At 41.7% G+C, this 27381-nt stretch overlaps 1 protein-coding gene across 1 annotated transcript; it reads right to left on the bottom strand.

Annotated features, from left to right (window-relative positions):
• Positions 1–249: 249 nt before the first annotated feature.
• ANXA13 (annexin A13) lies at positions 250–26910 on the bottom strand. Its single transcript, XM_074846614.1, has 12 exons — positions 26752–26910; positions 24988–25062; positions 13062–13140; positions 10092–10186; positions 8236–8406; positions 6939–6972; positions 6778–6857; positions 4956–5024; positions 4677–4778; positions 2686–2761; positions 1735–1847; positions 250–539 (listed from the first exon to the last, which is right to left on the bottom strand). The coding sequence occupies exons 1-12, from the start codon at positions 26764–26766 to the stop codon at positions 420–422; spliced, it is 1029 nt and encodes a 342-aa protein (XP_074702715.1). The 5' UTR covers positions 26767–26910; the 3' UTR covers positions 250–419.
• Positions 26911–27381: the final 471 nt, after the last annotated feature.

Here is a 27381-nt window from a genome sequence, read left to right as displayed (position 1 = left end):
GTTTAAAGAGCTGTGATAATGGGCTGAGAAGATATTACTATCCATTTTCTCTTGGCAGGACTGTAACAGCATGATATGGCACCCATCAAATTGGGGAAAGAACAGAAATAATCTTCAGAACAAGAAAGACAGAAAATCTACCCAGAAGAAACAATGGCAGAAGATTCCTCCACATATGCAAACACAAAGAGGTCAATTTAGATTTAGTTTTTCTAACATGTCTTTATTGCTTAAGGACATTTGGCAAGATAGCCATAACATAAACCTCACGTCCAGCATTACTTGGCAACACATTTCCCAGCTGGAAAGAAAATAAATTGGATTTTTTTCTTTGTGCTAATGCCACATTTTTTGGATACTATTTTGGAAACTAATCAAGAGGTGGCTGCTCAGCATGCCTATTCATTCTTGATGGCTTTTTAGTGCAAAAGAGCCAGCAGCAACTTTCTGAAGTCCCCAGAGGTATCCGATCGGACAGCTTCAGCTAGCGGCTTCTTGTACATTTGCTGGAACTTCTCCTTTATTGCTGGCAGGTCACTCTGAGGAGACACCAAGAGACTCTTTAGAAGAGTGGGATGTGCTTTGAGTAATGTGCCCTGCTCCTACCAGGACCCCTGGGGTCTGATCCAGGGTCCACCGCACCCGCTGGGAGGAAGAGAGGAGAAAGCAGGAGGTCTAAAAATCTTAGAGAACTTTCAGTCTAACATTTGGGTTTGAGGTAAGCCCATGTCAGATGGTATGGTGAGGGGACGCTAGCTGTGAAGAGGGTTACGGGCCTGTGTAGAGAGCTGTGCTGGGGCAGCTGGGGGCATTTCTGCCCAGTGCTCAGTGGTGCTGTGCAGGCACAGCCTTGGTACTGGACAAACTTGCACATGTTGCTGTGAACTCCTGAGGCCACTCCATGGTGGCAAGAAGGGAAAGAGGCACTTCTGGGAGTATGGCTAAAGGAGAGTTTTGTTCCACTCACAGAAGTAATTTTCTGGTTACTGGGGGTGGGGTCAGGGAGAGAATTAAATACCTTATCTTGAGCTTTCCTGTGAAAAGGCACCCACAGCACGCACCTGATCTTTGGTCTGAGTGGACCATGACTTTACAGAGACTACCCTGGAGTCTAATTTCTCACACGCTGCTGATCATTGAGAAATATGCTCTCCTTGTCCCTGTGAATGACTCCTCCTCTATGTCAAGACTGAAACAGCCCTGAGGTTACAACCTACACAGCTTACAAGGAAGGAAGACTTAAAGACTGTGTTTAAGATCTCAAATGTCTTGTGCAGTTTTGTGCTTTTTAAAATGACAATTATCTCCTTTGGTTCTTTATTTTTCTTCCCTCCTCCCCATCTGTTTTTCCCAGCTGGAATCAGAGAGAATTGGCAACATATGTTTATAAGCAATTCTCAATTTAGAAACTGCTGCTTTATCATTACTTAACTAGGAATTTACTTTTACACATCCTATTGGGGCCAGACCTCCCCACGGATTAGTTTTAACCAGGTACAGTGGACTTCACTTGAAACTGCGTGCATGCTTTCTTGTTTAGTTCTTTTGAAAATAGAAATAGATGCAATATCAAAATTAGAATTGCCTGGGTACAAAAGCAGAGTGTGACCACTGATGTCACTGGGCTGAAATGGGTTGATGGAGCACATGATCTGCTAGCACTCACTCCATACCCTCTACATTTGTATTTCTCCCAGACTGGTGTGAGGTATTACAGGTCGCGGAGTACCCTACCTCAGCCCTGGTCACAAGGATGCGAATCAAGGTCTCTTCGTCGGTCCCACCTCCTTTCATTGACTTGTGCAGAAGTGTAGCAAAGTAACCTGGGCAGTCTTTGGCACAGCTGACTAGAGAAAACAGTAAGAGGCTTCATTATACTTGTATATTTACACTTTGTGATGCATCTTCAAGGAGAAGGAGATGAATTAAGAAAGAAATAAAGGAAACTCTCTAAGGTTTATGCTCAGACATATGAGCTGGTAGAGCTTTCATTCTGTGATTGGTACCCTGTCAGTATGCAAGGAGAAGTGTTGGAATCTGAATGGAGATATATATTTCTCCACAGGGAGAGTGTGTTACACAGTGCAATGATCAGCACTGAGTACTCTGCTGTTCCACAGTGAAAATGGAATGAATGAGAATGAGCATTTGCCCCCTCTGGAGTTCCTCTTGCCCATCTATTCTTGGGGTAGCTGCTCACTGCAGGTCACAAGAGCAAGATTTGGGAGAGCCCAGATCCAGATGGATAACAGCAATACCAGTAAGCTAACCAGAGCCAGGGCACAGTCTTAAATACCAGTCACAGTCATCCCCAGTGCTAAATTGCTGTCGAGGACTCTGTACATTTTTGTGGTGGCTGGCTAGCACACTTCCAACGATGCCCAGGCATCTGCTGGAAGTTATCAATTGCTATAGCCTCAGGGGCAGCGTGGAGGTAGCCACCCTGTGTTAGAGGGCAAATAATTTAGCTGTGTGGAGAGAAGCTGTGTCTGACAAGTTTTATTTCTAAAACCAGTGGGTCCAAATCAGTACTAAAAACTGTCTCTTCTTTTCCTGGCAGATATGTCAGTTCAGTTTAGGTCTATCTTGACGGCTGTCACCAGGCTGTACATAGATCCCCAACAACCAATGTCAGATGGCAAGAATTAGAAAGCTCTTGACAGTTTTTCTTTTTTTTTTTTTTACCAAGAGTCAGGTAAACCTTCTCCAGATCTCCAGATGTTTCACTTTTAATGGATTCTTCTATGTCCTTCCCACACACCTGCAAGGACAACAAAGAGGACACATAAGAGCTGCTGTTTGTACACGTCATCCCACTGCCATAAAACCAGCATCAGATTCAGGATCCAATGGCAAAAGGCCAATTCAGATCCTTTAGAGCCTTTCCAAGTAATTCAAGGGCAAACGAAGTTCTCCTCTGGTGTAAGGGCTCACAGATCCACTGGCACCAAGAGAGGAAGGTCTATGCAGCCAGGTAAGGCACAACAGTTAAGAGATGGATAACCTGCATCAAGCAGTCACATGTATCTGAGGGCTTCTAGGACAAAGGAGCTGCAGCTTCTTCTTGAGTGACCCCTAGTCAGGAGAAACTGTTTGAGTGTCCTCTAACCCCTCTATCAAAGGCTCTGGATGACTCCCACACAAATAAGATAATTTTTGGAGCTTTACCAGCTCTATGAAGTTTTGTTACTTATTGTCTTTGGCTTCCCAGGGAAAGTTTACAAGCACTGCAGTTGTTCCCGAGTTTTTGTATTATTCTGCAGGAAAGGGGAAAAACAGACTGCCACTTCAAAACAGAGTTTATCCTGACTTTTGTGAACTTTGTGAACCTCAAAGGCTTTTATTTTGCTCTGTTTTGTCTATCAGAATGGCCCTGCATAGTTCTAGACTCCAGTGAACTTTTAGGTCAGAGCTGGGAGACCATGCGTACAAGGCAGCAAGGGGTACCTTCTGAGGATTTAGACTTCTTCAAATTCCCAACCTGGTTTAGATCTTGCCCTATTTATCTTTCCAACTGCAGAGGAGGACTTGCACTGCTCTAATCTTGGCCCACTTCTATTTCAAGTACAGCCAGGCAGGATGTGGTAGATTGGTTTGGGCAACCTGATCTGCTTGGCTTTAGGAATCGAAAAGCCAAGGTAGCTTGGCTATCGGAACATTTAAATGTACCCCCAGGGTTTAAGCCACTCCAAGAGAGAGAGTATCAGTTAGTGACTGGGTTTGTTCTCCTGCCAGCAAGAAACCAAAACTTGGATTAAGCTGCAAACATTTTTCCAACTATGGGTTCCTTATTATGCTGACACTGAAATATGGACTTGACTGGAGTTTTTTTCATCTTCAGTGCCTAGGGTTACGGTTTTCTGATGAACTCAGAGTCATCCTAGGGAAGTTCAGGACCGTGAGCCAGAGACTGGAGGGGTGACCCTCTCTTGAGAATAAATGTCACTGCTTAGCTTCCACCTCTCTGACAGAAGAAGGACCTTGGATCTCCCATTGCTTTGACTTTCTGAGGTCATTTTCAGGCAAGAGGTCTCAGTGGAAGTCATCTCCAGGCCCAGGCATGAGTAAAATATCCCTGGTGGGTGACACAGGGAGAAGTACCAGACAGCTGGGATCCTGCTGCCTACTTTGCCTTATGTTTGGAGACAGAGGAGAGAGCAGCAAAATATCTGCACAGGCTGTCTGCCCAGTGTGGGCAGAGAGGAAGAGGCTGGAGATGTGCCTCTGCCCAGCCAATATGAGTGTGTGAAGCAGGGGGATCAGGAGGGGACACCTTGCGAGGCTCTGCTTTGAAGAAGGAGAGGCAAAGTCCAGAAAAGCAAAACCCTGCTTCAGGGCAGGAGCTTGTGAACCTGTTCCCTTGCTGGTCCTCCTGCAGGAGTGGGGACACCCACTGTCATGCAGCTGTAGGAAGGAAACATTGTGATATTTATTTGGCTGGATGTTGTGTAGGTTATGAAGGGGAAGAGGTTCTTCACTGGCAGAAGATACAGCTTTTATTCCCTATTTCCATAAGATCAGGATCCAGTTGTATAAAAATGTTTTCCAAGATTCTTAAAGCATTCAAGAAGTTTTAAATGGCAAAGAAAGGATCACCTGCTCTACATGTCATTGTAGGGTCTGCAAACTACATGTCAGGCCCTGTACAACCCACATCACAGAAATTAACAACTCACCTTTTCGTAGACTTGAAAAGTAGCTCTCAGCTGACTATAGCTTCTCTTTGCTAAGACCACATTGAAAGCCAGCTCCTCTGTTCCCCAGCGGCCTTCTCCTGCCTTAAAGATTACATGTTATTTTTTTGAAGCACTTGTTTATTCACAGTAGAGACAAGCCCTCCTTGCTCATCTCCTTACACTGCCATCTCCCCTGTGCTTGGTGTGTTTAGTCACCCCCAAAGCAGCCCTTGCTGTGCAGCTCAGGGCAAATGGGGATGTTTCCACAATTGAACTTACTTTATACAGATCTGTAGCATCTTGCTCAGCGAGCTCTGCATTGACCTGTTGGGTCTCATCTCGGGTTGCCTATAGAAAAGGACATGATGGTAAAAAACACCAGACCAAATGCTGGTTACATTTCAAAGTGGAAGAGAAGATTGTCAGCTTTGTGGCCCTCACAGATATTTTGGCTATAGTTTTGCTGCCATCTGCTGACAAATGCCTAGTAATGGGGCACGGTGGGACTTTGTGGTACAGCTTTGAACGGTTCATTCACGTTTACCACAGTCCCTGGTTTTGCTGACTTTAGATATGAAGCCTGTATGGTTGGGTTTATCTCCCAGTTTTATTTGCTATGTGCTGGGACCCTAATGAGATTGCAACTCTGATCCCCCTGGAGCAGGAAGGGACTACCAGGGGTGGGCTGCTGCATGGCATTAGACCATACCATGTGGATGCTCCCCTGTGTCAGGGTAGCCTGCGGGTCCCCTTGTCGCCAGACTCCTTGCCATCCCATGTGTGTTCCCGCTCCCTCCCCCAGCCAGCACCTGTCCAGAGCAGAAAACAAAATCAGAGGAAAACCTGACCTGAATTTGGAGTTAGCCTTGCTTTGAGGAGGGCTGGACTACAGTAGCTCCAGAAGTGCTTTCCCACCTGGCTTGTTCTTTGTTTCTGCTTTCTGCCATTGTTTGTGACTATTTTTCCACTGGTGGGAAGTGGTAGAGTGCATGGCAAGATGCTGAGTTTGGAAGGGGGCTGAGATGTGCAGACAGAGCTGGGACAGGATGGCCTCAACACGGCCTTTGGCTTTCACCCCAGAGGGCTGAGCTGCTGGGTACGTACAGCACCCTGGGCTCAAACTGCAAAGTTTCTTACAAAAGGAGCCAGTGTATCTGTCATCCAGCTACTGCAAAAGGGTTCCCAGTACTTGCACTGAAGTGCTGATGGTTTTAATGGTGCTGGATATGCCCTTATAACTGTAAAATATATTCCTGACTAACCTATGTAATCTGAGCATTTACCAACACTGTAATTCCTCAGAAATTATGAAGGACTAACGTATGAAAAAAATCCATGAATAATATGTATTTGTCACTCCTGAAAATATACCCCAAGGGTTGAAGAGAGCTGTAGCAATGCTTTCCAGAATGGGAATCTACCTGTGATGTATTTAGTGATGTGACTGTTAGGTCTTTAAAGCTGCTTCTATTTATTGAATCTTTTCATTTCTTAGGGCTGTCTGAGCAGACTGGCCACCATGTTGCATTTCTAGGTGTGATCCTATTCTTCTTAGTTATACTGTGTCTTTATGAAGATTTTTTTTTCTTTATTTCATGTAGGTGGTTTAAAATAAAGTGTGTTCTAATGGAAAATATGCTTTCTTGGTGAATGGAAGATTAAATTAACAGCAATCTCTTTCTTACTTGTTCTGTATCTATCTGAATTGTAAAATCCTCAGTTGAGATGGAAATCAGATTTTGCTGGTTTTGGGCAGAATTCAGCACAATGTAGCCATGACCTTGAATGGGTATTCTAGCCATTACCATGGTATAAATAATAATAAAACAATGCTGTTGTCTTCAAAGTATCAGAGTTTATAATATTACTTCTAATCTTACAAATTAAAATTGTATATATTAAAAAGCTACAGATACAGAAGGCTCTTATACTGAAGAATGCCTTTTGCTTACTATAATTACCTCATTATTATATTACATGTCATAATTACATTATTAGAAATACCAGCTAATACTTATTATGATTAATCAGGGAAGACAGGATAGAGAAAAGGAAATATCTCTGCCAGGTAGCTGCATAAGAGGAAAGCCCCCAGCCTTACCTCTAGCACAGTGACTAATATCTTCTGTAGAGAGCCACTTGTGTCACTTTTAACATCAGACTCTAGATCCCTGTCAAAGACTGTGGAGAAAAAAAATCTGTGAGGGTTTACCCAATGATAAAGGCTTTAAATGAAGCAGTTTGAAAGACAATACTACTTACGCTGTTTGTATGCCTCCTTGATGTTTACAATTTCCTAGGCAAATAAATCAAATAAATAAATAAAGAAAAATATTCAGAACTAACAAAATAATTAATAAAAATACATTTAATTAATTAATAAACAAACAAGGAAGTCGGTACCCAGCAAGTCAGTACCATGCCCATGTTGCGTGAGGCGTAGCAGGCACGGGTGTGGGAGAAGCCAAATTCCCATTCCCTGCTCATGGTGGGACTCACTGCAGTGCAGAGACACGGCTTAAACCCAGCCCAGTTCAGGACAGTATTCCAAAGGATGCCTGACCCATACAGGCGTCCCTCTGGTTAGTGTTTAGGTGAGTCCTGGTTTCATCTGGGATAGAGTTAATTTTCTTCCTAGTAGCTGGTATAGTGTTGTGTTTTGGATTTACTATGAGAATGTTGATAACACACTGATATTTTAGTTGTTGCTGAGTAGTGTTTATAGTAAGTCAAGGATTTTTCAGCTTCTCATTCCCTGCCAGCAAGAAGGCTCAAGGTGCTCATGAAGTTGGGAGGGGACACAGTCAGGACAACTGACCCAAACTGGCCAAAGGTATATGCCACACCATATGACATAATGCCTAGTATATAAACTGGGGAGGAGTTGGCTGGGAGGGGCAGATTGCTGCTTGGGGACTGGCTGGGCATTGGTCAGCAAGTGGTGAGCAACTGCATTGTGCATTACTTGTTTTGTATGTTCTAATTTTTTTATTATTATAATTTTTTATTATTGTGTTTCTTATTGTGTTTCTTATTGTGTTTATTATTATTATTATTATTCCTTTTCTGTCCTATTAAACTGTCTTTATCTCAACCCAAGAGTTTTACTTTTTATCCCAATTTTCTTCCCCATCCCACTGGGTGGGGGGAGTGAGCAAGTGGCTGGGTGGTGCTTAGTTGCCAGCTGGGCATGATGAGGAGTAAACTGATGGGCTTTTTGAAGGGGATCACATTCCCGTACCTGGCAGGAGCCACCTCTGAACAGTCAGAGCAGTGCCAAAGCTGTCTTTAGCAGGCACCCAGGGATTTTTCTATCATCAGTGTTGCTCTGTGCCAGCCATGGGAGATAAGAGTAGGACAAAGGAAGGAATTTGAATTATATTGCTTTTAACCCCTGCAAGTGTTTCAGCCCCAAGATGGCAACATTACCACTGCAGCCAGTGACAACAGGTATTTCAGCCATGGAACCTGGTATGATCCCTTCTCCTCATCCTGCTGGGATGCTCTTGGTGAGCTCTTTGCCCTGCTACCTAAGGAAGGTCACACATGGTGTCCCAACCTTATTGTTCCGTGTGCAGAGAATCTCGATCAGCAGTGACTCATCTGTCCCAGCGCCCTTCATCGCCTTCTGAAGCTCTCGGGCCTCATACTCGCAGGGCAGGTCCAGCAGAGCCAGCACAGCCTTTTCGAAATTCCCACTCAGGTCTCCCTTCAGGTCCTCTTCCAAATCCTGCAGGGACAGTCGGAAGGGTTAGCGCAAAAGCTGAGGTGGGATTAGAGGGTTTCTTAATTTGTTTGGGGGAATTTAATGATTTCAAAGCTTCTTCTGTACCAAAAAGGGACAAAAACATTAAAAAGCCTTTAAATACATGGACTTCTTTTGCAAAATTAATTCCCTAAAAATTTTTGTTTCAGATTGAATTAAATGATTGTCCCATCTTCAAATACCAGCTGATAGTCAAGTTTTGACTCTTACTTGTTTAAATAAATGCAAACTGATGTTTTTAAAAGCTTAATGGGAGACTACTCTGAAACATAATGCAGAACCTTCCTGCTTTGAAGAGCTGCAACAGAAGGAATCAAACTTGCCAAACTTCTCTTCCTAGTTTTGGTTAAAATTGACTTACTGAAAAAAGCAACAAATTTCTACAAAGTGCTTTGGTGACAAACAATCAGCATTTTTTCCACCGAAAAAAAAAAATCAACCTTTTGTGATATGACCTACTTAATTCAAAATTTGGTAAGACCCTGGAGAAGAACTAGCTAGTGTATGTATGCTGAGAAGGATGCCTGCTGCTCGTTTATTTGAAGTCTTATCTGCAATTAACATTTCCTGTAGTATGGGAAGTACTTGACAAGTTCAGAACAACAAACAAAAAGCCCAGCTCTAAATCTATTGTTCTTAAATACCCTTTTATACAATCTGCAAGTGAACACTCAATCTATTCAAGTCAGTGGCTGACATCGTGTTGGAGAAGTTTCAACATGCGCACCATGAACCTTGCTTCCTGGAGCAGCGGGAGAGTGAAATGGTACAACTTGTGGCCCCTTCCTAAGAGATTCAGGCTGCCTGGGCAAGCGAGAGGGGTTGCTACATGCTGATGTAAATGGTACATCTCATGGCATTTGCTGATTTCTAATGCCTATTTTATTAAACCCTCATAGAACTAAATCTATAGTATTTATGTAACCAAAATCTTTATCATGCTTGCTGTAAGTTTTACATACAGAAGGCTTTCAGGTTCAGCGCTGCCTGTCTTATTAACATTGATTAATGACTAAGGAGCAAGCAGACCTTAAGAAAATACCAATTTAATAATAAGCTCTTCAGGATTCAGCTGTTTACCTAAATAATATATTGGAAGATTTATTTTTCTTACACGCAGAATCATTAAGGCAGTTTATGTTTCCTCCTCCAGAAATCAAGTGCCCAATGAGACTTCTTAGTTTTACAATGTGTATTCTACTTCATCACTGGAAGAAATCAATACTACATCTATTAAACTCAACAAAAATATAATGATGTAAGATCAAATAGTTCCTCTAACTTTGCATCTGGTCTGAGAGGGATTCTGACTTAAAAATTCCCTTTTACATTAATTCCTTTTTCTGAATGTGCTGAAGATGAACACAAACTGAAATAGTTTTTATTTCAGTTATGAATTACTTTCTAGCTCTCCTAACTTTGATTAAAAGGCTCTGATCTGGTTAAGGCTGATTTCAAGAAGACTCTGAGGCCTAAGATTGGAAATATAACTGGTATTTTAGGAGATAAAATAAACTGCTGAATCAGAAACTAACTGGTGTCCTCCTTAAATCCACTGTTCCCTTGATATTTTCAAAAGCAGAGGCCTACAGGCTATATTTCTAGCAGGCAAGTGGTTTGAAACAGAGAGGCCATTTGTTTTGAAATACCTTGCTATACAGAGCCTTGTACTTCTGTTTTATTTGTTGTCTCTGCTCTGATGTTCGACTCGACAAGACTTCAATAATTTTCTTTTCATCGGTTCCTGAAAAAGAAGTTGTGCATAGAAATTATTTAATCAGGAATCTAATACAGAGGAAAGAAAATATGATCTCTAAATAGAAAAAAAATGCTATACATATATCCCCATTGGTGCCAACTTCAGGATTTCATAGAATCACAGAATACCAGGTTGGAAGGGACCTCAAGGATCATCTGGCCCAACCTCTCTTGCCAAAAACAGAGTCTCAACAAGATGGCCCAGCACCCTGTCCAGCTGAACCTTAAGTGTCCAGTGTTGGGGAATCCACCGCTTCCCTGGGGAGATTATTCCAGTGGCTGATTGTTCTCATTGTGAAAAATTTTCCTCTTGTGTCCAATTGGATTCTCCCCAGGATTAACTTGTACCCATTACCGCTCATCTTTTCCATGTGACTCCTTGTAAAAAGGGAGTCTCCATCTTTGTAGCCACCCTTTAAATACTGGAACATGGTGATAAGGTCTTCCCTAAGCCTTCTCTTCTCAAGGCTGAACAAACCCAGTTCTCTCAGCCCTCCCTCATAAGACAGGCTTCCCAGTCCCTTAATTATCTTTGTGGCCCTCCTCTGGACCCTCTCCAGCCTGCCCATATCTTTTTTGTATAGCAGGAACCAAAACTGAACACAGTATTCCAGGTGTGGCCTGACAAGTGCTGAGTAGGGTCGGATAATGACTTCTTTGTCTCTGCTGGTGATGGCCTTGTTAAATGCAACAATTGATGCAAACGTTGATTTGTAGCATCTAAGATTCTTTTGAGGATATATTTAACTGTAGTCAGCTACAATGTTCAGATCATAAAATAAAAGTTCACCATCTTGTGCTGCTCATACTTTATCAGGCAAATTGAGTCTTCTGTTTGAGACGATCAGACACTGCTCCTAAAATCAGGGTTATGCCAGTGCCCATAGGCTGACATACACGTTTTTGGTGTCAAGGCTTGTTTGAGTAGTCCTGAGAGATCAGCCATCAGATCCAGTTCATTAAGCTCATGAACGCTTGTGCCAGCACAGTAGAATGAATGGTATGGGGCGAGACGCCGGGGTAGGTGAGGATGTGTTTAAATCAGCTTCATTAACCCATAGTCTGAATATACAGTCTGTACAAAATGGATTGTGCTTTGCACTAAATGGAGTCAGGAAGAGAAGCAGGAACCAGCCTTCATGGTTTGAGTCTCTGCTGATGCTGTTTTGCTTAGCAAAAGTAAGTAAGAGTGAAGTGGGAGCATGGGGTGCCCCAGTGATGGGCATCACAGCAGTGGCATCCCCCAGGAACCCGTGGGGAAAGTGAACACGCAGGTCCCCTCCAGCAGAAAGCCCTTGGGCAGCTTTGAGCTGTAACTTATGCAATGTATGGAAGCAGCTTACTAAAGGCAATGGCCTTGTTCTTGTACTTTTCTTGCCCTCAGCCATATAAACAGATGTTTGCACCAAACAAAGCTGCTGGAAGGCATTTGTTATGTTTGCAGCTAAAGGGACAGGGCCACAGTGATGATACCTGGATGTATGAAAGAGACAATAGAATAGCTATTGCATTAATACACGTGTCCTGGTACTCTTCCATCTAAGGGCCAGCAGATTGCCTCAGGCATTATTTCTTCAAGACAAGTATTGAAATGAAGAATGTGTATCAGGAGAGACCTATGACCCTGCATGTGATGGGTGCTGCCAAAATGCCCATAGCATATAAAGGGTTTAGATGGCAGATCAAGGGCATCAAGCTGTATCCCAGGTCTGCTGATGCATGCAAGTCATACTGGCAGACACTGCCCCATGGTCTCCTTGTGCTCCTTCATCTGTTGCATCCATCGACTGGGCTTTGTGCTGTGCCTCATCTCATGCTCTCAGGAGCAGGGACCAACAAGGGTTTCCGAGGAACTACCAGTACAAATGGTAAAAATGATATGGCATTCAGCAGCAGCTGATGCGTTTTCATTCCTGCATATCACCACCAGGTACACACAGGACAAGTTTAGGGCATCTTGTTCAGTTCTTCCTGCTTAGAACTGAGGCAGATGGCATGGTTCAATTTTAGAAGGAAAAGCACTCCTATCTGACAATGCGGGGTTAAACTCTCAGTAGAAGAGTCCTCTGTGGAACTGCCTTGAGGGGGCTCAGTCATAGGACAGGAAGAGTTCCTAAAATTCAGCACTGAACTAGCTGATTCTGAATGCCAGTGCCACACCGGGAAGAAATGCTTGAATACATGTTTACTGTGCAAATGTCTGGAGTGAATTAGTAACTTATTGCTCTTGTGTGCTGCCTGGCTGTTCTTCCTCTGCTGGACATTGTCACCTCCATGGACCTGAGAATCCTATGAACACTGAATTCCTCATTCACATCAGGGCACAGTCAGCCAGCTTACTTCAAACTATCTTAGAAGATGGTGGAAGCCAGTATTTTTGGTTAAAATTCACTGATGCAGATTGAGAGCATCATATATTCCTTTCAACTGATGGAGCTGCAGTGGGGTCTGATGAACATATGGAAGTGGTGATTTTTTTACTGGTCCTTGAAGGCCTGGGAAAGGACATATAACCATGACCTTAATCTCACCTGACTAGCTGGACCCCATGACTGTCATATCAGTCTTGACAGCCTGATGTTCCTATCACAGGGAGCAAATATCATGTTTATACCAATCCCCTGGAACCAAGCAATTAACAAACTAGATCTTACCAGTTTTTGAGGAACAAGCTGGCTTCCCTTCCCATTTATCTTAATCATATAAAACTTCAGGGGTGTGCATGTTCTTTGAGTCAGTAAGTGACAAAAAGCATAAAAATTACCTGAAAATTGTTGGAACAGTTGTTTTGCCCTAAATTTATATATATGCTCTTTATAATATTGAATTGCCCTTTGTATAAAAAACACGAGCTTTCTTACCCGCTCCTTTGCAGGCACTATGTATTTTCTTGGCATCTCGGTCTGCATCAAAACCATGATGATGGCGTTTATTGGTTGACTAGGAAAACAGGCACAACAGATACATGGAAAGAATTTTGCATTAGATTCTCTGAATAACAGCAGTTTGAGCCAGGCTCTTGCTTGATCTTTGTTCACACCATGTAGACCGTGAAGCTTTGCTGAAATACTGTATCTATCACTAGGGCTCCTAGAAAGGATCCCCAAATAGCTGTCACCACATGACACACATGTATAATTTTTTTCCTGCCAGTTCAGGCTTATTCAAATAATTTAAAGGTAATAACTTCATACTAAGCATCTTCAGGCAAGATCAAATATTATTTGTTTGTACCACTTTAACAATAGGTCAATATGAATGTCTTATCAGATGCGTACAGAACCAGACCTTGTCTCTACAGTATGTTTGTAAGTACTAGGAATTTACAGTCCCAATAAGCTGAATAAAAGCTGGTCTGCAAACCTTTCTTGTATTGATGCATTCATGCAAACAAGATAATTGGAGATATATAACATGATAAAGCTGGTGGGGTTTTTATTTTGGCAAAATAGTACATGTGGTTACCTTCAGCTAAATCTATCAGGGATAATAACTCAAAGTCCACAGCCACAGCAGCAGTTTACAGCCTGGCATGTTCAATGTAAACAGAAAACCATGCCTGTTCCTACTAATCTGACAAGCTGTGAATCACAAGGCCTGAAATGCTCGTACACCCTCTATTCTGCTGTTTCTCAGTCAAAGGTAGAAGTGTCTGAGACCACGAGGTCAGCAACATTTTAAACCCCTGTAATATCATGAATCAGATCTTTTAAATGCCTAAACTCTAAAATAATACTGCAAAATATGTCCCAGGCTCTTAAATCAAGTAGAACTATATGCACACCACAGATTCAGGGCGTCTAAGCAGGCACTGCAGGTGCTTTGGCATTTCCATTCAAATAGCAACATGTGGACCAGGCTACTTGTTTTGCAGGGCTGCCAGGTACTGGCACCACCGCTGTTAATTAAGGGTTATGATACCCCAGGGCACGGCACTCTGCTCTCCACTAAACTAAGGGTTATGACACCCCAGGGTGCGGCAGTCTGCTTTTAAGCCCTTTGGAAAATGCCACAAGCCTAGTGAAGAGCAGAAGAGTCTAAATGGCTGATTAACCTCCTTGTCTTTGGGTATAGCACAGGGCAGAGATGATTCCTGAAAGACATTAGGCACAAGATCACTCTGCTTGTGGGATAAAGAGAATTTAGCCATATGGCTGTGGGCTATGCTTTGCCACATGTGCATCTGGCCAGAGAACAACCTGTTTAATTTACAAGTATAGATATGGCCTGGAAGTCTGTTGGTATTCTTCAAAAGTTTCATGCTGTGATCTACTAGGTGGAAAAGCTACAGCCCTGGACAAAGGAGTCCTCTGTCAAAAGACAAAGGGTCTTTTCTCAAGGAGAAAACCCGAATCCAGTCCCTACACTGCTTTACTAATGTACCTGTGTGACAGACTGAAGGCTATTTAGGTACCTGGCTTTTCTAATGCAGTTAGCAGCTAGGATACAACTTACTGCTAAGGGTAGCTGCTGTAGTGCAGCCATCTCACTGAAATGAAAAGTTATTTTTAAAAGAAAAACAATTAGTAGCACAATAGCAATGCAGTAATTTCAGTCTCTACAGCACAAGGTAACACCTCCATTGCCACATCATTATCACAAATGTTGCTTGTAAACATGTATCCTACTGTATGCTCTGACACACACACATGCTTCTCTAAACCCTTCAAACAAGGTGGAAATAGATGCATATGAGTAACTAATATTTTCTAGTGTGATATTTTATTTAATGGTCTTCAAATTTCTTAGAAATTTTGTCAAAAAGGAAAGGAAAAAGCACTAAGTTAGAAAACAGATGCACTGATCACTGTCTTTATCCAAAATTAATTGCATTCATATTTTTCTATTATGATAGAATGTATGTGCTTCTCCTTTGATGGAATCATGTACAAAAGATATCTTTTTGACAACATCCTCAAAAATTAAGCAGCTCTAATTTCTTTCTTATTTTCTGATTGCTACAACCTCATTTTCATTCTTGTGAGAATAAAATTCACCTTTGTTCTCTGTACCAAAACAAATGATGACATCTAACCAGACTCAGTAAGTGATTAATTTGGGGGAACAGAATAACGGGATCCCACCATACAACAAAAGTTTATTCTGGATATACAGCCCCAGGATGCAAATGCTGCACGTGCAACGGGCCTCTTTGGTGGAAAACCATACAGCCACAGTGCTGACACAAGGGGTGCGGTCCAGGTGCTCCTGAACGCGTGGTGGATTCACTGAGCATCACGGCGTAGCATTCAGGAGGATGCTCTGCTGCCTGTTCAGCTGAGTGTGCCCTGCTGACAGCAGTGTGTGGTGCCAGTATGGTTTCCCCCTCTCCATAATACCAAGTTTAACGTACAAATTGTTTTCAAACACTTCAGTCCATACTTTCACATATGATTGGTAGTATTGTCAGAGTTATCACTACGTTGGGCAATGCACTCCTAATTACTTCTTGCATCTGTATCATGCATCCTGGAGCAATCCCAAAGGACACTGTAAGCTGGAGAGACAGTATCCCTGCCTCTCCCCTGCACCATGCAGAAACAGGGTGAATTACCTGAATGGAGTAAATGATGGTGACATTAAGCTATCATTATTTTGGCTCTATAGTGTTAGTACGCTTTTCAGATGATGTTCATGTCACTCATACGGTTGATCCTGTTGTCTGTGTTAGGCAGCCAATATTGAAGTTATTCTAGAGTAGCTTGCAAGGCACTTTTTTGTAAGGGTAAGGACCAGGGAAGCAGCTGATAAATCAGCAATAAAAGGGACAAAACACAGAGAAAAGTGCTGACATATCAAGTGCATAGATTTGACTACTTGCAGCATCCAAATGCTGTTCTAATTCATAGGCCCCCAAACTCACTCCAACAATATGAGTTGAGAACCACTGCTCCACATTCATATCCTCCTGACCTGGGATAGAAGATGCACTGCTGAGAAGTGAGAGGAAAAAGGCTTTGTCTGGCATTGGGTCCCACTTTTCAGTCATTCAGCCTGGACAGAAACACCTACACAAACACCCAAAAGCAAGGAGCTGTACTCTGCCTTACCCACCAGCAGTGCTGGGCTGTGGGTATCGACCTCATCATGCTAATGCTGCCACCTCCGCAGCTCTCACTGCCCCAAACCTATCACAGATGCACTCGATCCTGGTAATGTCATTACAAGATTCTGGGAGAGTGGTTTGCTCTCTTACGCTTTGATGGCTGGTCAGTTATGCCCAGGTTTTAGCTAGTCCCTAACTCCTAGGTGCAACTTGTCATTGTAGCTGGTGTGTGTGTGTGTAACAGTTGAAAATGGTAGCACCAGCAACTGAAATAACATTGTGGATTTATGAGGATTCATAAAGACATAAATAAAGAAACATATTTATTTTCAAGGGCAAAATCATGCAGAAGGGAAGGAAAGCCTGTTTCTTAATGATGTTCAGGACATGTTTGTTTTAAAGCACTAGAAGAATCTATTGAGTCAGCTCTGGTAAAGCCTCTGTCTTCAAGTAAATCACTGTAAAACATTAAATGATGTGCCTGGGGGATGTAATTCTTATCGTATTGTGTGTAAGACTAGCATCAACTTTATAGATAGGAAATCTGATACTCTGGGTAAGTGACTGTCAAGGCCAACTCCTGAGCCACCTGGAAAGACCTGGTTAAAATTCACTACTCGCTGGGTCCCAGCCTTGATCTAGCCTACTGATGCAGCCTTCCCATGCAGGAGAGGGAGAGCTGTTTCAGAGCTGTACTGCTTCCTGCCCTGCAGATTTGAACAGGTGGATTTTCCTGCAAGGGATAAATGGCAAAAGAAATTGATGTTTAATACCATTTGTAACTTGTAGGCATTTTTTTAAAAAAAATATGGGCAGAATCACTTTAGCATAGGATCTTAGATTAGATTTGAGTAGTTAATGATTTACAAGTGTTATAGCAATTTTGGTGATAGCACGATGTGGTCTGAAATATCAGGTGCACAGATTGCATACAAATTTTGCAGCTGGACATAGGATGTAAGGGAACTTGCTTTCATCAACTGGTCCAGCTCCATCTACTCAGTTACTCAGTTTTCTTCTACATTTCTCTCCAATACTTCTATATTAATTAGTGTAACCAGAGTTCTGGTGGTAAGAAATCCTCTTTTCACTTCCAGCCTAGCTGTATTCATGGCCTGTGTCCACTTGTTTTTTTCTGCCAACAGTGTTCCTTAGCTTGAACAGTTTTTGCCTCACTAAAGCATATTTTAGACAACATTTTCCCTTGCAACTTTGGGTAGAACTGTCACAAATTTATTTCTACTAAACTGGATCAACTATATCTGGTCTAAAACTAACAATTCTACCTTGTTGTAAAGCACGCCAAGTAGTTTTTCTTACTGTAAATTACATTTGACTTTAAGAAGATGTAAGATGAGTTTCTAGTTGAAGATGGTCTGCAATGCTTAGAGAAGCATTTGGAAACTGTTCTTTGATATTTCAGCATGTGGAGACCTTATTGTGCACAAATAAACAGTTTAACAAAAAGGTCAGCAAAACCAAGAAAGATGTGAGAGGAAATACAAGCTCTGGTGGATTCAAGGCATCAGTAGTCAGAATTGGTGAGAAGTTGCAATACATTGCAGACATTTCTGAAACCAAAATCTAATATCTTCCTTGAGCTAAAGACAATTAAGCTCGCAGTAGATACTAAGTGCTCATCTGTCAGTAGACAAGAACACAAGAAAAAGTACCATAAGCATGCCTGTAAGTACCATAAGCTTCCTGTACAATGTACCCTACCTGAAAATAACTGATAATACAGCTGAGCAATCATAGCTATTTTTCCATTTCCATCATCTCAAGCGGATGCCACAACCATGCTCAGGAACAGAGGTTTATGGAAGAGTACTGTCAAAACAACAGAAAGAGAGCTGCTTGGGATACTGCTGACAGTGCTCACCCGCTGCAGCTCTAACACAGATTGATGCTGATAATGTACATGGATAAATGCAGACGCAGACCCTTACAAGCAAATCGCTAGGAAAAGCCAGCAGAAACGTGGCTGCTGACCAGAGCAGTTGAGATGAAGGTCTAATAGCTATGAGCAGAGCTCTAAAAAGGGCTGGATTGATCCAAGGACGTTGAGTGCCTACCCAAGTCTTCACGTTTGCCAGGTCTGTTTTATGTGCTTTATTTAGTGGATGTCTAATTTCAAGCTTCTCTTTGGTTGCTGTTTTAATTTTTCTTTGGCTTAACAGAAATAAAAGTTAAATCTCAAAATGGCAGCACATAGAAAGGGCAGACTGACCCAGCCATGCTCTTTACAGCACTGACTCCTGCACGTGAGTGGGGTCTAGAATAAAATTTAGGGCAGTATTCAGTTGTCTAAATGTAGGTATCTGGTGCCATTAGAGATGCCCCAGGGTAAGCTGCCTGCTGCCTGTCAGAAATGAGTGGTCTCCTGTGGGGCCTGCATCTGTCAACCCAGTGCAGATGTCTCACATACCTGAGGGCATCACCAATGGTTACTGGAGGTAGGCAACAGAATCATGCCACAGCTATTTCACCAGTTTTCTTATTCTTCATGTATATTTAATTAAGTTCACAAAAATTCATTGGAGAAAACCAAGGTTTTAAAAAGAATAACATAAACCAGTTCCATATACAACAATCTGAGCATTCCTTTCTACCAAGCAGGTGAGCACCAGAAACCCCTCTGCCTGGTTTCCCACAGATTTACATCTCCTGTATGGCTGATTTTGGTGCCCCTACTGCCTACTACAGCTGGGCACAGGCATAATGGCCCATCACTGTGTGGATTCTCACACCACTGTGTGTGTCTTATAAGGGTTGAGCTCATGCCTCAGTCTTTTGTTCAGGGGATTTCTAATACAGTCTCTCTCTTCTCAAGATTTTCAAGAAACATAACAGGCACCTAATAATTTTAAAACTAACACCCTGCTGGTAAATTCATCTAAAAATTGTACAGTGAGTTCATTTTTAGCTAGGGTAACAGATATATACATACTGCAGCGTCATGCATCCCATTTCTTCAGGAAGCCAAGTGCCAAACAATCCATAATGTCCCAAAGTTGAGCACAGGAATGCCGGAAAAACAGACAAGCCCAAACAATTGAAAACCTGTCACAGATCAGAAACTGTGGAACCTGTTGAGATTTATCAGTTCTCACCATGCACAGTCACTGAGTTAGGAGTTCAAAGACCTTCGGGGAGCCTCATCTCCAACTAATGAACCAGTTCTCCAGCTCAGCACTGCTAGAGCTGTCAGAACTGGTTTGGGCAGAGCTGATCTTGCTGTAGGCAACGGATAAGTGAGCTGACTTCTCAAGGTGCCTTCCAATTCTATGATTTTCTGTATTCCTCTTTTGTGTGGAGAGGAAAATTTATTTTCTCTGTCTACCGAGAAATGTACCAAACCATCTAGTCACCTTGTTAGCATAATAAACAACAGGTCTGGGGTGTTCATCTGATTAGTTAAATTGTACCTAATATACTATGGTCACAGAAGACAGCTTTTGGTAAACCAGCACCTACAGGATTAATTTTTTATCAACACACATACACTCAAGATTAAATATTTATCCTGGCAGAAACCTTTAATGAGCTGTAATGCAACTGGAATCCAATGTTAACTAGATTAACAGTACTGGATAACAAAGAAAAAAAAAAAACGCATGTTGTCTTAGATCTTGTGGTTTTAGTCTTCTACTACACCACATGTTGTCAGCATAACCTCCTGATAGCAGAACAAACTCTGAACTCCCACCCAAAGGGACAGTCTTAGTGACAGCCCAAATCTCATCACTCATTCCAAGCATTTCTGTGTGTTAAGAATAAAACACAAGAACAAACATGGGAGTAGGCTGCTGCAGTTTGGTTCTCATCTACTTCCAAAGACAGACTGAAAACATGATGCTATGTTTGTTCTTCATCAATAGTGTGATTTACTAGAACAGACATTTCCAGTCATATTTTTTTCAGTACTTAATGCTACTTTAGGCCCTTTTGAACTGGAGCAATTTTTGGATCATAGTAGAAAGTATGAGCATAACAGGAATAATCACAGCCTTCTACTCCTATATAAGGTATATTAATCTTTTATAATATTGTCACCTTATTTTAAACCTATGCATTCCTAATAGAAAATATATCTGCCTGCTTGTGTCAGTTAAAAATGCAGTTGAGACTGGAATAAACATCAAAAGAGAGGAGCAAAAGCCCTTTCAGCAGTAGCATCCAACCTGCCTGACAAGCCTCACGCATAAGGTGAGGAGACATGTATCCCAGAGCTGTGGGTGGGAGAGCTCTCAGAGCTGGCAGGCAGAGGATCCCCCCTCCTCTGGCTTTGCCATGGGATGGACGAGAGCCCTGGGGCAAGCTGGCAATGTGGGCCTGGCGCCCTGTGACTGCTTTCTGTGGCAGCAAGGCCCTGGGACACCGGCACAGCTCTGTTCCTGGCTGTGTCAGCCAGCCTGGCATGGGGCTGCAAATATTCCTGGGGGGCAAAAGGGTGACTTGCTCAGAAAGCTCCAGACCATAAATCAGAAAGGGCAGAGAAGCAGATAAAGCCCATTTCATTTCAATGTATAGGTACTTTCATGAGAAAAACTTCCAAATATTAGAGGTCTTTAATATAGCAGAGAAGCAAAAGAAACAAAAGGGCAATTACTGGTAGGCAAGGTTGGGTCTCATCTAACTGGGAAAGGCTGTTCAGGGGTGAGGATACTGGGTCATTAGCAGATGGGGGGTTCACCATCTCCTATCATCCTTGCATCAGAGAAAGACGTTCTTCTGCAAGCTCTTCTCCAGTGAAATTCAAATAATTGAGCTCAATTATTCAGGTAGGAATTTATGTGAAATGTAAAGGCTTTTAGCACACAGGTCAGAGTAGATGGGTGCTAACATTTAAAAACAAACAGAAGCGAACAGCTGTGGCATGTTGGCAGTGGGACAGTATCAGCAAGCACCAGGGTTTAAGCTATGGTAATAAAAACATGAGGTTGATAAACATCTTTTTTAGGTGTATGTCAATTGGCAAGCGCCACCTTAAGGACTACATGTGTCCTTTTCATTGCAACGTTTCTTCCTCTACTGTTTTGCAAAACTTACCTGTCATTTTTGTTTGTTTGAGCAATTTTCTCAGTCAACCACAATATGTAACTGGAAAATTGCCATCTGCCTCCTTGACTGCTCAGAGAATGGTATCAGCAGCTCCAAATGCCAGGCGCCATCTGCCAGGCAGGCTGTCACTCTCCCAAATTCTTACGGCTGTTTTAGGTCTAACAGCTGTAAGACAGCAACATGTACTGTCAGGCTAGCTTGCTGCTGCCAGTTTGTTGTTTTCAAGAACAAAACAATTTCTATATGAATTCTATACTGGATAATACAATATATGCAAGTCATGTAGATTAGATGTCATTACTCAACACCCTTCGCAATGACTCAGTGACTCTTTCCAAACTGAGAGGTGCAAATAAAATTATTTTCTACATCTGAGACTAAAACTACAGTGACGACAAGATCCTAATAGAATTAGTCACATTTACTTTTTCCTATTACAAACAAGAGGCAACAGTGAAGGTAACTGTTCTGACAGTTATTTAAACTGAAAAATTAAAACCATCTCTCATGCAACATCCCTCCTGTTTCTAAATACCTGTTAAGATATCATCTCATAATAACTTATGGATATTTTTTTACCCACTCAATTTATTCATGTCATCACCAGGACAGAGAAGTCCACAATGAAGAGAAAAAAATCTTTGGAGGGGGTTGTCTTATGGCTGAATTTTACCTTATTTTAATGTGTCCAAACCCTCTTGTGGCTGGTGGAACTTCTTAATGCAGATTACGTTTAAAATCAGTTAGCTAGCAAAGGACCATGCAGTGGGAATACTAAAGTTGTAAACTGTAGCTTTTATTTCTAGAGGGCTTGATTCATCTTCTTAAGTACAGACACCTTTGAGATGTGCCAGAGTACCTGGCATCTGCATGGGGCTGTCAGAAGTGACACAGGGCTCACAGGGACCTGACTCCTCTGGTCTGGCTGAAGCTGGAGCAGGAAAAGGTGCTTGAAATCTCCAGAGATGTCATGTCTGCATTTAAGTCATGAGTCATGTCTCACTTCACTTCCTTTTAATACTTATCTTGCAAGTGGAGGCCACAAAAAAATGGCAAACAAATGGTTTTATTTACCTAGAACATATCTAGAATTCCAAGATCCTCTGTTATGCTGGGGTGGGCGTGCCTACTTTTATTTTATTCACCTTAATTCCTGGTTGGAAAACATTTTGTATGCTGGGCCATTAGTGATAATGATAACTAAAATAAATGATTGGAAACTGGCATATTCTGCAACTTTTTCAGCTGAGATACCAAATCTCTGATTTGCATACTGATAGATAGCTCAAGTGTTCTTGTGTCTTATTAAAAATCTTACACTCATTACCTCAACTAAGACTTGTGATGCGTTTTGGTAAGTTAACATTGATGGAACTGAAGTAAATTATTGTGTATGCCAGCATGAAAGCTAATATGATTTAAGTATACCTATGCAGGGCTGAAAAACACAGACACAATCTTTGGGAACATCATGCTGACTCATGTATTGTAAAACTGAATTATTTAAAAGGAGAACTGGAAGGATGTTGCATCCCATTAGGGAAGCCCCAAGATTACATGCCTCTCCTGTTGGTCCCTGCATTTTTTTAAAACATTCCTCTGCAAGATGCATTATCTAAACATCATTGATACATTCATAGACACACAGAAGGGCTGTTACTATTTTATGTTTAGTGTCCAACAAACCAAATGTGTCTACTGAACTTGGAGGTTTCTGTGTCTAACTCCTTTCCACCTCACAGGGTGCAGGAAGTCTCAAGATACTCCCAGGTCAGCTGACTCACCCAGCGCAGCAGTAATCAGTTCATTGCTTTAGTCTGTAGTCATAGTTAACAATAAAGGCAGAGTAATTTTTCTGGATAGTAACAACACAACTTGGTAGAATATACTAAAAATGTTGTATACAAAGAAGAATGTTAAGAGTCCAGGTATTTTGGAACTTTTTTTGGTTTTGTAAAACATAATTGTTTGTCCTGTTTACATCATGTAAAATATAAATGTAATGACCCTTCGACCCTTCAGATGGGTTCTTTTTTTTTGCCACAAACGCATCAAAAATTTTTCATGGACAGATGCTTGTTAACACCTACCACAGCTGCACTCACAGGACAGACTCAGACCTAAAAGGAACAGCAAATATCTTGGATAAAAGGGGACCATGGAAACAAAGCTCTTCCCCAGTGTTGGGCGTCTGAACAAGAAGGTATTTCTGTCTTCTGCTGACTGTGGGCTTATGGCCAGGGACTGAACAAGAATCAACTGTCACTGAATATTGGTCTGCCAGGGGAAGCAACAAATAGCAATTGTTGAGCTTTGTGATGAGATAATAAAATCACGCTGTGGTAAGTAATGCTTGTTCTAAGGAAACATTTCTACATGGATAGAAATGTCCATAGGCAACACAGAGGCCCTTGTGATGTTTGTGAGCTTATCCCAAGAGGACTCCTCAGGCAGATATGTTCTCTGGGTTATACTTCCTTTTTTTACCTTCAAGTTCTCAAACCATTTGGTCCACAACAACCTGCTGCCCCCTTGTTACATTATAGAGTCCTCCCTGGCAGAAAGTTTGGGCTGCTTTACAATGAGAAGATGAAACTCAAAGGTGTCCCAGAGAATCTCAAAAAGTGGTTTAAATTAAACACAAAGAACTTACCCACCCCCCAGATTAATTCAAGCCACAAACATGTGAGAGAACATCAGAATAGAGTCTTCTTGACAGACAGAAGGTTGGATTCTTGACAGAGAGAAGGTTAAAAAACAATTACTCAGTATCACATAAGTCAAAATCCATCAAACTTTTCAAACCATCATATCATCAGAACTATTGCTGCTACTCCCAAACTGTTCGCAAAGCACCTTGCTTACAGCAAGCAGCTACCCAGATTTTGAGGTGGATTGATTCTACTTGTGGTAATTTTGAAGACAGCAGAAGTACAGATAAGCTTGATGCAAGTCTGCAAACAGAAAATAATTAGAGACTTAAAATCTAAGGATGTGCTGTCAGAAACTTTGATTGTAGAAAAAGGGACTGGATCAAGTTCAGAGAGGAAAAAGCTTGTGGAAATATGCCGATTTGGAGCTGTAATGTCGCATCAGGTGCAGCTCTTAATCGAGAGCTCAGTTTCTAAGAGAAAGGTACACTTTAGAGCTGGTTGGAAATTTTTTGTGGAAAGCATTTTTTTCAGTAAAATGTGTTACTTTTGTAGATACTAATTTTGATGAAGGCTTAATTTTAAAATGGGACATTTTGATATAGCTGAAAAGTTCCATTTTAACATCCACATAATGGAACCTTTTCTTTGAACAATGCTTAGCTTTCAGTGAAAACTTGATTTAATAATGACATTTTTTTAAAAAAGCTTTAAAACCTAAATCCATTTAACCAAATAAAATACCTCATTTGTCACAGATGATTAATTTGGTATTTCTCCCAGAAAAATTTGGGCTATTCAAAAAATTTTCATTTCTGAAATTTCGAAGTAGGCAAAATTTTGGAAAGATGCAATACTCAACAGAATGAAACATCCCAGTTTTACCCAGCTTTCCAGTGCCAGTCTTGACCATGAAAGAGGAGCTGTCTTTTTGCACTGCAGTGCTCCCACAGCCACCACAAACCACAACAACATGTGCTGCAACACCACGGTGCCCCTTTCATCCTTCATAAAAAAAGTGCTTACTGGCTCATCTGCTGACAAACTGGTAGTCCCTATGGTTGGTTTCCGTATATCCTCTGTGAGTCTGTAAGACTTGCTCTGGAGGTTTAAAAAACACAATACATAAGACACTCAGGAACCTATGGTTGCAAAATACAAGATTAGGAGAAAGAACAAACTGCAGCTCAAAAGCTCCGTTAAGAACTGAGTTTTTTCAGGCTGTTCCAGAAGTGGTTCTCTGATACAGATGCAGGCATTTCTCCAAGATTATCTGTAATTTCCTAGGGACAAACACATAACGATGCAATTCCCAGGTGAGTCATGGGCTGAATCATGAGATTCTCTTCTAACAAAGGCTCACACCTCTTCCCACTGAAGCCTGCAGCCCAACTTCAGCATACTGCACCTCCATCCAGGCTACCTAGTCCAGCACAGAGCTCACACAACTGCTAAACCCACTTGAGATGCAGTGCTGTGATCTCTATTGCCATAGATAGACCCCAACTGGCTAGTTTAAACCTAAATGGAATATGTGTGCTCTACATTGCATTCAGTGCAGTGTCCAGTGAAAGGCTCTCCTGGGGCAGGACCCGTGGGAGATGCCTGCTGACAACCCTATGATGTGTGCTTATGTGTACACATGGGGCTGAGCAGCAGGAGCTTTCTCGGCCTTGTTTCCTATGCAAAGATAGACTGCTGGACTGCTCGCTTCTCTCCCCTTATGCAAGCAGCCAGGCCACAAAATGATGAGGGGATGGGACCATCCACCCTTTCACAGGGAGACAAAAAGCTCCTTGGCTTAGTAGCTGGAGCTTTGTGCAAATGGTACCGACTCTCTTGCTCAGTCTGGCAACGAAAATGTCCTGGAGAGCTGGTCCAAAAGCAGCACATGCTCAGCATCTCTCAAGACCTTGCTGAATTTGAATTAAAAAAATAGTTAGGCAATAAAATAATATAAATCTTAGAGAAACTAACGTAACATTAGCCTCTATCAGCAAACAGGCTGTCTTCTTTGATACATACTGTAAAACTGCAGGTTTTCAGAATTCAAGGAGAAAATGTGCTGCTGAGTAAATATTGCCTTTTATCCATTAGTTTTTAAACAGGAGCTAAAAACTCCCAACTTCTGCAGCACAAGCTACTTAATTTTCAGAAGCACTAATCATTCACAACTACCACACAAAATTTTGGCAGTTGGGCTGTTTTGAAGTTAAATATCTTTATGCAGATTTAGATATTTATTATCAAACACCCAAATGTCTCAGTCAAAACTCATACAGTAATTCGATGTAGTAAATCCTGACACTTGGATTTTAATCAGGCCCTTCTGTGAGCACCACACATTGAGATTATTTCTGTCCCTACTACTCAGTGATAAACTTAGCCAAATTTTGAAAGTGTTGGCCTTTGGGACAGGAAGTTTTTCATACATCTTTAGGGAATTACTTTAGTGTTCAGAATGTTCCAACACAAATTTGCTAAAATTAGTTTTCCCATGACATCCTATGCATAATTTCTTTTTCTCAAAATTGAAGTCCTGCGCTTTTTATCTAAGCCACAATGAATGTTAAGACACTCAGAACCTGTGTAGTTTCACAGCTATAGTAATAGTTTCATTATTCACGTTCTGCAATTAAGCTGTGTTACCAGCTACATACAAGTTTCCCACCCACACTTAAAAGTAGATTTTATTTGCAGATGTATTAATGCCATTTAAAGTGAAAATGGACAAAAATAAAAACAGGAAATTGTTGCATTCTTGACAATCCAAATTAAATAACTACTTACATGTGAACTGCCCATTTTTGCTTAGCCTAAGTGTGGAAGATGCAACTCTTCTGCTCTTCAAGAAAACCAGCATTCAGATGGAATAGTCAACTTTCACTAGAGCAGCTAAATCCTACCCAACCCTAGGTTAATCAATAACTTCTGACATTATTTAAATTCTAGTCATTTCAAGGCGGGGTGTATTCATCATTACATAGTGGCTTTATTATGCCTACTATCTCATATCACATCCTGTTGGGTCATGGAGCTGGCTACTTTCTCTAAGAAAAATCAGGATTTCACAATATAAACCTTGAGATTATACATACTAATTTATCTAATTGTTATTACAATGATTTAAAACTTACAGCTATGGTAGTGCCCAACATGAGCTTTCCAAACATTTTAGAAGGAAGGATGCCTCCTCTGAAGAGATTATATCAGATCTTATGGGATTTAGTGGTACTTAACATGTCATTGAGAACCCCCAGCTCTTACAAAATATTTTGAACAGAATCTCACTGCTTTTATTGGGTTTACATGGCAAGGTTTTGGTAGTGGGGGGGTTGCAGGGGTGGCGTCTGTGAGAAGAGACCAGGGGTTGCCCCCATGCCAGACAGAGCCAGGGCCAGCTGGACAAAGCTGAGCCCC

The sequence above is a fragment of the Strix aluco genome, chromosome 1, assembly GCF_031877795.1.
Source record: "Strix aluco isolate bStrAlu1 chromosome 1, bStrAlu1.hap1, whole genome shotgun sequence".
NCBI lineage: Eukaryota > Metazoa > Chordata > Aves > Strigiformes > Strigidae > Strix > Strix aluco.
Note: the sequence above shows the minus strand (reverse complement) of the source record. Positions and strands in the feature narration are given on the sequence as shown.